This window comes from Brienomyrus brachyistius, chromosome 11 (assembly GCF_023856365.1).
Source record: "Brienomyrus brachyistius isolate T26 chromosome 11, BBRACH_0.4, whole genome shotgun sequence".
NCBI classification, from domain to species: Eukaryota; Metazoa; Chordata; class Actinopteri; order Osteoglossiformes; family Mormyridae; genus Brienomyrus; species Brienomyrus brachyistius.
In genome coordinates, this window is record NC_064543.1 from 9,125,409 (window position 1) to 9,136,573 (window position 11,165).

The window sequence follows — 11,165 nt, forward strand, 5'->3', positions numbered from 1 at the left end:
AGGGCCCCTCGTGGGGGGGGGGGGGGGGGGGGGCAGAGTAGGCCTGTTCTAGGCTCCCCCTGTGTGGTGATTCAGCTAGAACAGTCTTTCTCAATCCGGTTCTCAGGGACCCGCAGTCAGTCCACATTTTTGCTACCCAGCCAGGAGCTGAGAGGGGGGCACAAATGTGGACTGCAAAAGTGTAACTTTGGATTGAACATTGGGGGGGGGTTGAGGTCCCCACCCCCTCTATAATTTATGCCTATGGTGGACTGTCTGGCAGGGAGCTGGGCAGGAACAAAGATGTGGACCGTCTGTGGGTCCCCGAGGACCGGGTCAGGAAACACTGAGTTAGAACCTGCCTGTGAGACGCTGTCGGTTGTGCTGATGCAGCAGTAACTGCCAAACGCAGGGCACCACCGAGAAGTTTTTTGGGAGTTACAAGCAAATGTTGCTTTCATTTAGTCTCCTTTTGATCTGCTGTCTTCATTACTAGTCGTCTTCCCTTTATCCTCGGCGTTCTCTGACATCATCCTGATGTTCTCATGGTGTTTTGCATTGACCCCTGGTCTCTGCGGTGGTGCCCCCCAGCTGCAGCTGGAGAAGCAGAAGGGTGAGATCCTGGGCGTGGTGATCGTCGAGTCCGGTTGGGGCTCCATCCTGCCCACCGTCATCCTGGCCAACATGATGAACGGCGGCCCGGCCGCCCGCTCCGGCAAGCTCAGCATCGGCGACCAGATCATGTCCGTCAACAAGACCAGCCTGGTGGGCCTGCCGCTCGCCACCTGCCAGGGCATCATCAAGGTAGAGTCACGCGCTTCTGCAGCGTTTCAGCAGCCACCTGGTAACCAGACAGGTCAGCAGACAGCCGAGTATCCAGGGAAAAGTTTGCAGGTTCAAATCCCAGAATAGCTTCTGTTGTGAGATCATTGACCTGAATTTGTCAAGTAAAAAAAAATCTGTTTGCATTGAAGCAAAAAAACATTCATTTTAATAATTAAATGTAGAAATTTAATCGCAGACAGATTGCCGTTCTTTACCGGCGGCCTGGATCTTACACCTGGTTCTCTCTCCCAGGGCTTGAAGAACCAGACTCAGGTGAAGTTAAACATCGTAAGCTGCCCCCCTGTCACCACTGTCCTCATCAAGCGTCCCGACCTCAAGTACCAGCTGGGCTTCAGCGTGCAGAATGGCATCGTGAGTGCGGGGGGTGGGGGGGCGTCCCACGTTTTCACGTTTTCATTTGGTGGAGACCAATGTGTTTCTGGCTTCAGACACAGATCCCTGACCCTGACCCCAGTGAGACACACAGCACCCACTGGGTCCTTGGCAGGGACACCAGTCCATTCTATGGCGAACACTTGGTCTGTCATACAATCACAATGCGTGAGAATCTACAGTAGAGACATTCATTTATCTGACCTACCTCGACTGTGGAAGGAAACGTGTCGATGCATTAGAGTGTGATGTCACACGCCCAGGGATTGGTAAAAATGGTTCCTGTGTCTTTTTTTTACTGGAATTCTGCACAAACAACATGCCTTCGTACAGGCAAATGGATACATATGATTTGATAAAACTTTGAGATGTTTTGTGACTCCGGTTCGGACGCGAGTCTCCCGCCGTCGTGCCGCTTTCTCTGCTTCCCCTGCTTCCATAATCTTGGAATCTTGGCCGCTTTCGGCCATCTCTCACTATTAGGCTGCTCTCCGTCTTGCTCTTTTCCATGCGCTGAATTTTCAGGACTTTAAATACCAGTTTGATCAGAGCAGCTCCACACTTATTTTCTGTGGCTTATTGCCGCACAGTTACTCTTGCCGTGGTCTCTGCGAAGCTGAGCACTGATCGTGAGCCTTGGCTGGGTCTCTCTCTGTTCAGCCCCTCTCCCGCTGTCGCTGTGCACCTGTGCCTCACTAGAGGTGACAAGTGACATTCAGGCGAGGTTACCGAGGTTACCGCGGTCCACTCAGCGTTGTCGGTCTGACGAGTAAAGAAACTGACACCAGGCACAGTGTTTGCACATGTTGTGATGAATTGTATTGATTATGGATAATTATTTAATAAAAATACATTGAGGCTCCTCTGACATGTGGGAAATGATGGATAATGTAGAAAACATCTTTAATCTGCATATTGATTTGATCAGGCTTGTGCTCATAGATGTGCAGTGAATCTTGATGCTTGGAGTCTTTCCACGCGCAGTTAATTTGCTTGGACAGCGGGTATTGGGGTAGATGTGACCTTCAGGGGGTCAAGATAATTCAGGTGAGATGGACGGTTTTCCATGCAGATCTGCAGCCTCATGCGTGGAGGCATCGCGGAGCGAGGAGGGGTCCGTGTCGGCCATCGCATCATCGAGATCAACGGCCAGAGTGTGGTGGCCACAGCCCACGAGAAGATCGTCCAGGCGCTGTCCAACTCTGTCGGCGAGGTGAGTGTGACGATGCGGACCTCGATTTGGGAGGTGGGGTGAGGGGGATGTGAGGGACGTCCCCTGCCCCCCGTTGTTTAGAGAGTGCCGAACTGCAGTGCGTGTGGTTTCCAGCCTCAATGAAGCACAGAAGGCATGAGCTTGATAAGACTGATACCAGATTGATATGGGGTCGTTCTGTCCTATGTTATAATGTTAAAACACGATTACTGGGCTTATATGTGACATTTGCCAGACATTCCAGTACTTAAAACGGTAGCCCAACATAATGACATGGAGCTAAAATTACTATTCAAAGCAAAATTTAATTTGCCTGTCTTTTGACACAAGTACAATTCATTTATTTAGTTCCAGCTATTCTGAGAAATCCAGCCTTGACTGGCTATATCTGCTCTCCTCTTCTGCCCCCTAGAGGTGTAGAAAGAGTAATTCCTGCAGCAGGCTTAGGGTTTAGTTTCAGACTGAAAGATTCTTGGGGTGCTTTTCCACTGCACCTAGTACCGAACTATTGGTATTTTTTTAAAAAATCCATTGATTTCCACTGATTGCCGGTCCAAAACCAGTACCATTACAGAAGTACCAAACCAGTTTTTTTGGTACTTCAGTACTTCAGGGTGGGGTTTGCAGATGTTTATTGTTGATTGGTTATGCAAATAAACTGCCTCGCAAACTCAAAATACAGCTCGAAAAAGTGTAGTTACAAACTAAATTTAAGAATAAGTCATTATAATGGATGCATCAACAAAGGAAGAGAGCCGAGCTTTAATTTCAATCTCGTCAAAATAACAGATTCAACATGTGGTTGGCATGAAATAAAATATTCAAAAATAAAAATGTCAAATATTACTATATGTCTTAAATATCGCAATATTCATAAACCAAAATTGGAATAAAAAATTTACCCAAAAGAAACTGTAGCCCAGGGGTCTCCAACTCCGTTCCTGCAGAGCTATTATCCAGCAGGTTTTCTATCCTACCCGGCTTCTGATGAGCCACACCTGCTCTCAGGTAAATACCAGGAACCTGCTGGATAGCAGCTCTGCAGGACCGGAGTTGGAGACCCCTGCTGTAGCCAAAAAGAACTTATGATCTACCAGTAGAGTTTGTGGTGTCGAGGACTGTGCCAAAACCCCCTTGGTTTTGCTTATTATCATCTCTATGGAATCCAATGTATTTCCATGTAAGACAACATATGACTTTTAGCGAATGTTCTTTCGCTTTTCTCCTCTCCGTTTTGCAAAATTTTTCACAAACGCACCTATCAGTAATTTTAACGGCAAGGTTGAATATGATTGACTGCAAGCACATGCTGCGCTCATGAAAAATAGCAGCAATAAACTGATTTTTTTAACATAAGCTACATAATCTTGGAAAGGAACAATCATTAAAATTTAAGTTTACTGAGTTTTGTCAACTATGAGAGAGTAAACATGCAACAACAACAAAGGCTGTTTATTAATACCAAGATTGCAAAGAATGTGCTTGTATTCTTGTTAACTTACCTCCGAAGAACCAACTTGGAATGCAGTGAATCATGGGATTGTTGTCATTGGCGAGGATGCAGCTGATGGTCTGTTAGAACTGTACTTCGGAAATGGAAGATGATGTCAGTCAGATGCGTGAGAACACAAGAGGGGTCAGGTACTCGTATTGATAAACACCCAAGAAATACTATTCACTTTGATACTGTTTTGAAGTAGAAAAAGTTTGGTATCTGGTGCTGTAGAAAAGTGCCCTAAACTACACCTCGTTCATACATTCTTTCAGGAGAATTCACTGACGTTAGGACATGGGATGGACGGGGAAAACATAGTCATTCTTTAGTAATATACTTAAGTCATGATCTGTACATTAATACAATAGACCATTTAATGCTTTATATATTGCTGTTGCAATATTGGATCAAACAAGTTTTTTGATCTACGTGGGTGGGGACAAAATCTAACACTGTTCATTGTTCCACCCAGTCCACTGAGTTAGGCTCTTAAGACTCTCGTTCTGTGCTCACCAGGAAAAGATTCACTTGGTTTTACAGTAGTGTATCTTCTACATGTGTAACGCTTTCATTTGCAGTACATTGATAATGCCTTGAGTTCGTGACTGTATAATGCAGGCGGTCTTGGTAGATTGAGCCCTAAGATGAAGCGAGACGATTGACTTTGGCTTTTGTATGTCTCGAATGCAAGTCTCGAAGCAGCAACCTTGTGATCACAGGCACAGCGGCTTAGCCTGCTGAGACATGCACTGCCCCTTGCTCCGATAGCTGGATGGCTGGAATCCTTGAGTTTGAAAATGAGAAAAAAATGGACCAGTATGGTGATGTCATACGATGACGACTGATTGGCTTAAGTGAAATGCAAGCCCCTCCTATGTTGACCCATGGACAGTTCAGGATGTCCCTTGTGTGTCCTGGATTACGTCATCAGAGGTTCTTCTGTTCTCCTCTCGTGGCAGATCCACATGAAGACCATGCCAGCAGCCATGTTCAGACTGTTAACTGGCCAGGAGACGCCCATGTACATCTGAGCCTGAGCAGGCCAAGGAGGGGCGACCAGGCGCCGGACCCCACACCCCAGGGACAAGTCCAGCAGACCTCCTGCTGTCCCCCCAGGAACTCTCCGATCTCTGCACCTAACGAGTCTCCCTTTTGCATTTTCTCGTCCTCCCGTACAAGGAGATCACCTTTGTTTGTTCGCTGGTGTCGGCATTAACGGACCATAAAAATAACTTACGGATTTAAAGTGGAAAAGAAACGAATGTGTTATGGTCACGGCTGTCACATGATCGTTATAATAAATGTGTGCTGTCTGTCTGTGACACTTTCGTCCAATCACGGCGTGGAAAGATTGAATGAGTCCGTCGTGGTTTATTTTTTTATTTACGTATGTAATATTAACATGGTATGTATGTATAATTCTGTTTGCTTCCTTTCCGTATTTCTTTTCAATTGTAAATACATTAATTATTTTTTTTGCCAGCGGACTCGGTTGGGAAACATGCATTTTGATGTCGGCCTACAGTGCAGGGATTACGCACAGGTCGGGGCGAAGACCGCAGGTGATGCAGAGATACTGAGGGCAGACTCCCATTTATTCCAGTTTTAGGACACTAAGCTCTTGGTTTCCCTTGTATGAGTAGCACAATAAGTTTTGAAAAAGTAATAATTTAAAAATTTCAAGCGATCGCTTTTGTTATATCAGCTGCACAGGGCCGTCTGATGGATCAGACATGCATCTGTACCTCCATGTTAGTTCAAACTGCTGAGGAAATGATTCTGAAAGACATTTTTTTGGTATCAATTCTTTAATTGATATCAAAGTTATTGCAGAAGGAGCGTACAATAACATGGTCTATTCCACCGAGTTCTATACATTTTTTTTTAAGTTATTGTATGAGCACTAAAAAGTCCAAAGATACCATGACGATGTTTGCCCATATAAAATTAACTTTGTGGATGAGCTTTTTGATAGATAAACGTGTGAGCAGATGTTTTGTAAGTAACCACATGGCAAATCCAAAGTACATTCGTCGCCCCTACAAGTAGCAAAAAAAATTTAAGAAAACTCACAAATTCTTACCAGATCTTGACTCAAAACCGACACAGTGTGCAGCAGGAATGTGTAAATGGAAACGGTTCCACTTTGTATCGTTTGTTTTTTTTTTTTGTATTTTCTGCAGAAACTCTAATTTATTTGAGTGGATTGTGAATGTAACGTAATATTAGAACAGTGTCCATAACCACGTCCAGTGTTAGACTGTGTGTACATGATGAAAACCGTGTCTAGTATTGTTCCCCGTAGGGAATTACTGTTGTTCGCTGCGAGCTCCCCCCCCACGCCCACCCCCTCCATTTCTGGCCTTGTTTGCAGAAGGATAATGACGGTAACGATTAAATAGAATACACTGTGACAGAAAAAGGCTCACCGGTAACGATTTTAAAACGTACTGGACTAAAATCAAGATTCGAAATTAAAGACACATCAAAGTAGAATATCTGTTGCATGCAGCTGAAGAGAGAGCAAAATCATTCTGGAAAAAATAACAATAAAATAAATCCTAACTTTGAAATGTTTCTCTCTACTTTCTTTAACTGGTTTTGGCAGTCGGTCCGTGGCATTACAAGCAGACGGAAAACAGCTGTGTGGCTCTTAATGATGAATTGTCATGCATAGGTAATAAGCTCAAAACAGTCTTTTCTCTTTGATTTGCTTCTTGCGGGATATATAACAATTCATACTGGTTCATGCATCAGCCAGTAACATTTTTGCATATACATGTATCAAAAATGTAGCCTACATGGTTCAGTGGGAAATGAAACTAAGAGTTGTGATATTTTCATTGTTTTCATTCATTGTGTGAATTACTGTGCAGACCTTATTGTGTTCCAGCCAGCTCTGCAATAGCCATAAGAATCCCATCTGTACTGTTACTGCCATCCCTTCAGACACATGCACTGCGGTCAGTGTCACGGTATGTAAATGGTAAAATGTATGCTTTCATTAACAACAAAACCACACCGTTTGTTATGTAGCCTAACGTCTGCAGCTTGTTCTGTGCTCTGCGCTCCCTTTCATAGGCACCAGGCTCCCACAACCCCGACTATTACAAGCAGCTGGAAGTTGGATGAAGGCATAATATGGTCAGACTATAGCAACCCAGCCATCCAAAGCGCGTACATATTCATAATGCAGATGAGTTTTTGCTGCAGTACAGTGCAAATGACAAGTTTATCTTCTGAGTGTAGTGAGTGTGATACTCTAATGCAAGAAATTCCGGTAACACTTTCTGTGAATACCATGTCTATAAGAATCTATGAACACATTCGTAACACGTTACAATGCATTCATAACGCATTATAAACAGCTATAAATATTTATAAAAATGTTTATTATGCACTCTGAATGCTTTATGAAGCTTTCATCTATGACACACTAAAGATACCTTCATAATGCAGTACAAAGCATCCTTAATTACTATACTGACTGTTGTAAGGCATTATGAAGGTGTCTTTAGTGCTTTATAGAATACCAAGCATTATAATGCATTATGGATGATAGATTCAAGTAAAGTGTTTGCTGATTTTTTTTTTTTTTTATTAAAAATCTATTTTTTTCTTTTTTTGTCAGTTAAGACATTTTCTTCCACCCCTATCATTGCAGGGAAACCCACTTTGCATTAACAATTATGTATACTGTAATATACCTGTATATTATTTTGCAATGTATCTTTTATATACAGTACTGTGCAAAAGTCTTTTAGCTTTAAATATTTGAGTGTATTGAATGAAAAAATGTGATTAATTCAGAATCAATCCAACTCACACATACATTCTGACAAGTGAAACTTATACAGCAAGTTTAATTTTTACAAAAATATGCACATTATTTAAATACACATTTTTGGGGTCAAACATTAATCTAGCTCAAATCCTAATTACAAACGACCCCGTACAGGATATACAGTCACAATATGGATGAATGGATGGAAGTCCAAAACATTCAGCGTCAATGTGTGTGCAAAAAAACAGTCTGCTGCAAGTCTTGCGGCTGTTCAAGTAATGCGACCATTCTGGTCTTCCACATAGTTAAAGCTGCAATGCAAAGATCAGGTGATCAGTGTGTGAAATGCAGAGCGCATTCGGACAAATGTTTCTAATAGGAAAAAATGGTCATGTAGTGTACTTACATTGGGCATGTTGATATATGTGAGGTCCTTTGCTGTCTGTCTTAGTGCCTGAAATAAAAGCATACAGGGAATGATGTCATTTGCAGTATGACCCACCTTGGCACTGTCTGCTTCCAAGTGCAGAGAAAACACTGACGAATCACTTGTGACTCACAAAGCAAACTGAACAATTACACTTGGAATCACTTGTGCTATTTAAATTATTCCCATGTTATTTGTTGACAGGGGCCCTAACGATTTTTGAAATCGTCATCCATTAATATAAATTGCATTGTTTTTTAGCTGAATTGTCTGCTTGTATGAGGGATGGCGCTTAATCAGACTGAACACCTGTTTGCATGAACAGTTTCAGGTTAATGAAGGAATCTGAGGCTGAATCGAAGCTCGTTTAACATTTTTCTGTGTGGCATCCTTTGGTATTTTGTGTATTTCTAAATAACCTTATTCTTTATATCACCTAATAATTTGTACAGGTTTAAATTCCAACATTATGCTCAGAACTTCAGAACTGATGAAAAGGTAAACCTGGGAAACTGGTTTTGACCAGAACCAGCTATGTTATAAAGTGACGCTGAATTTCAAAGTTCAGTAACTGTTTTAGTTTAATACATCTCCCCACACGATCTCAGAGGTACATGCTTCTTGCCCTCAGGTCTACCTGCTCCTGTGATGCACCCGTCACGTCCTCCAGAAAGCTGTGGTTGATGTAGGCCGTCCCCAGAACGGGTTCGTCATCGTCATCCTCACCCGACGTCATGCTAAAGGCCTCCTTCAGTGCCTCAGGTGCCAGGCAGTCCAGCAGCACCACCAGCACGCCGAGAAACGTGGTGAGCAGACCTGCAGACACGCCGTTCTGTCAGCCACGGCAATCTTAATAATAGCAATTAACCCACATTGTGAGTGATTCCTCATCTGTCCTTGAATTCTGAAGTTTACTGGTTTACAATCAATCTGTGTAAATGGACAAAATTTACAAGCAGCTTTGTAAATTTTGGCTGCATATGTGTGTGTGTCGCATATAAAGTCACTTCTGGAGTGTTGAGTTGTATTGCAGCTGCAGGTCACCAGTCGCCCTCATCAATATACCTATTGTTAGCGACAGCCAGAAGGAGGCGCCAAACTCCAGCTGGAAGGAGACAGTCCCTACGGTGAAAATACACGGAGGAACGTTCTGTATGGTGGCGAAGGAGGCCAAGGAAAAGAAAATAAATGCTCCGGTGGCAAGCATCATGCAGCCGGCGTAGAGGACGACAGGCATGGACAGGAGGATGTTGGCGATGAGCCAGCAGCAGAAAGCCGTCCTGTTAAGATAAAGACGTAAGAGTGACGTCGTAGTAATGAAACATCACCAAGGTGAGGGAGACAGAAATGGTTGTCATGCCAGCACTTCCGTGATCTTACCACATGGTGGCAGAAGTGTACCGCCCAGAGTATCTGTACTGGTAGAAGAGACCGCAGGGGCTGTTGAGGGTGAATTTCTCAGCAATGTGCAAAATGGGATTTGGAAGGCCCCTCTTCAGCGCCTCTGCGTAGTCCTTATCCAAGATGTCTGTCCAGCGGAACATCTCATTGTAGTCAATGGTCTCATTTAGCTGGTTCACGGGGTCTCCTAAAACGGGGAATCGCCCCCAGTGACAGGCACAGTTATGAGCAGAGGAGCAGAGATAATACAACGGCGAAGGCAGGAGCAGATTCATCATAAAGTGATGATATATATAAAGTGATTAAGTTTGGCTCGTATCCCCAATATGGGACTCCGTCCTGCGCCCCGGCTGTGGTCCCCGGCTTTCTCACCTTTCAGCGTGACGTTGATCCCCGACAGCCCGACGCGGAGCCCGACGTCCGCGCTCACCACCCCGCTGCTGAATGACTTGTACGTCGTCGTCACTTTTGCGCCGCCGGCTGCCCAGTCGCCAGAGAAGTTCACCGCTAAAAACAAAGATTTCAGTTGGCCGTTTGTGGGGGGGAAAGAGAAACGAGAGACAACTCAGCTTAATGGATAAACGAAATAGGTCCGTTCCAAGCCGTTTATGACTAGAATTAAACATCTGTTTATATAATTGCGTGAGGATGCTTAATTCGTATTTGCATTAAATTAAAATTAAGTTTTAAAAAGTGAGGCCTCAATTTGTGGATTTCAAAGTCACTCACCTACAATTACTGCGCCCACAAATAAGCTGAGAATTATTCGGATCATCCAGAAAAGCCTCTAAAATGACAAGACACCCGTGTGACTGTGTGAGTCTCGTAATTGTTACCGTGCATATCAGCATAACTCATACGATAAAGTCTTAAAAAGCCGAGTTCACATTTGTCTGAAACTTTTCTTTCCCTATCTCCTTAAAACGTGCTCCCTATCGAGACTCCTTTATGTTTGCCCTTTGAGTTCCTAATAAAGCTGTTTTGATTTTCTTGACACAACGAGATAATTCTGCCAGCATTTTGGCATACTAACCTGCTATATCGTGATAACGGGCATAGTGAGATAAAGGAACACGGCATTGCCCTGCGGATTTTTTTCACGAAGTGCAATTTCACAGAGAAGGAAATTCTTTGTATTACCGGCTTGCCGCGAATCCCCGGGAGAATCAGAAGGAAAGCAGCTGCGAAGACCGACAGCACAAGTATCACAATAAGGAGGTTCAGGTTAAAGATGAAGGGAGTCCTTTGTTCGGGGTAAAATGGGTAAATGTCGTTGTAGAACGTCATCCTCTCCGGAGCTGACACTGCACTTCTCAGTTACCTGAAGATGGAGAGATAGTACTTGGTCAGTGAGTCCCAAAGACACAACGGGTCCTTCTCACATGGGTAAGGCGGCCCAAGCGCATCAAGCCTTTGCCATAGAATTAAACAACATATAATGGTTCAATGAAATTGAAAAATGTAAAGGTAAAAAAAACAGCTCACATTCGTTGCTTTCCAGCCACCTGTGAATAATGCAAAGAATGGAAATTCTTACCTGAAAAAGCCGTATAGGTGACTAATTGATCAGAGCTGTAGAGGAGGTGAGTGTGAGGGGCGCCTTGGACACCAGCTTTTATAGCATCCGCCTTATATTGGGAAGCGGTTT

At 43.7% G+C, this 11,165-nt stretch overlaps 2 protein-coding genes across 3 annotated transcripts in view; one reads left to right on the forward strand and one right to left on the reverse strand.

Annotated features, from left to right (window-relative positions):
- LOC125752040 (amyloid-beta A4 precursor protein-binding family A member 2-like) overlaps positions 1-6,478 on the forward strand; it is a 53,931-nt gene extending 47,453 nt beyond the window's left edge. For both annotated transcript variants that reach the window (XM_049031572.1, XM_049031571.1), the window contains 4 exons: positions 571-783; positions 1,057-1,176; positions 2,270-2,410; positions 4,865-6,478. In XM_049031572.1, coding sequence (XP_048887529.1) covers positions 571-783; positions 1,057-1,176; positions 2,270-2,410; positions 4,865-4,936 — 546 coding nt within the window. In that variant the 3' untranslated portion in view covers positions 4,937-6,478. The remainder of the gene's footprint in view (positions 1-570; positions 784-1,056; positions 1,177-2,269; positions 2,411-4,864) is intronic.
- Positions 6,479-7,820: 1,342 nt separating this feature from the next.
- On the reverse strand, positions 7,821-11,089 carry LOC125751847 (dual oxidase maturation factor 2-like). The gene is made up of 9 exons (XM_049031223.1): positions 11,055-11,089; positions 10,658-10,838; positions 10,247-10,304; positions 9,890-10,024; positions 9,497-9,704; positions 9,182-9,396; positions 8,754-8,932; positions 8,096-8,143; positions 7,821-8,000 (listed from the first exon to the last, which is right to left on the reverse strand). The coding sequence occupies exons 2-9, from the start codon at positions 10,802-10,804 to the stop codon at positions 7,995-7,997; spliced, it is 996 nt and encodes a 331-aa protein (XP_048887180.1). The 5' UTR covers positions 10,805-10,838; positions 11,055-11,089; the 3' UTR covers positions 7,821-7,994.
- Positions 11,090-11,165: the final 76 nt, after the last annotated feature.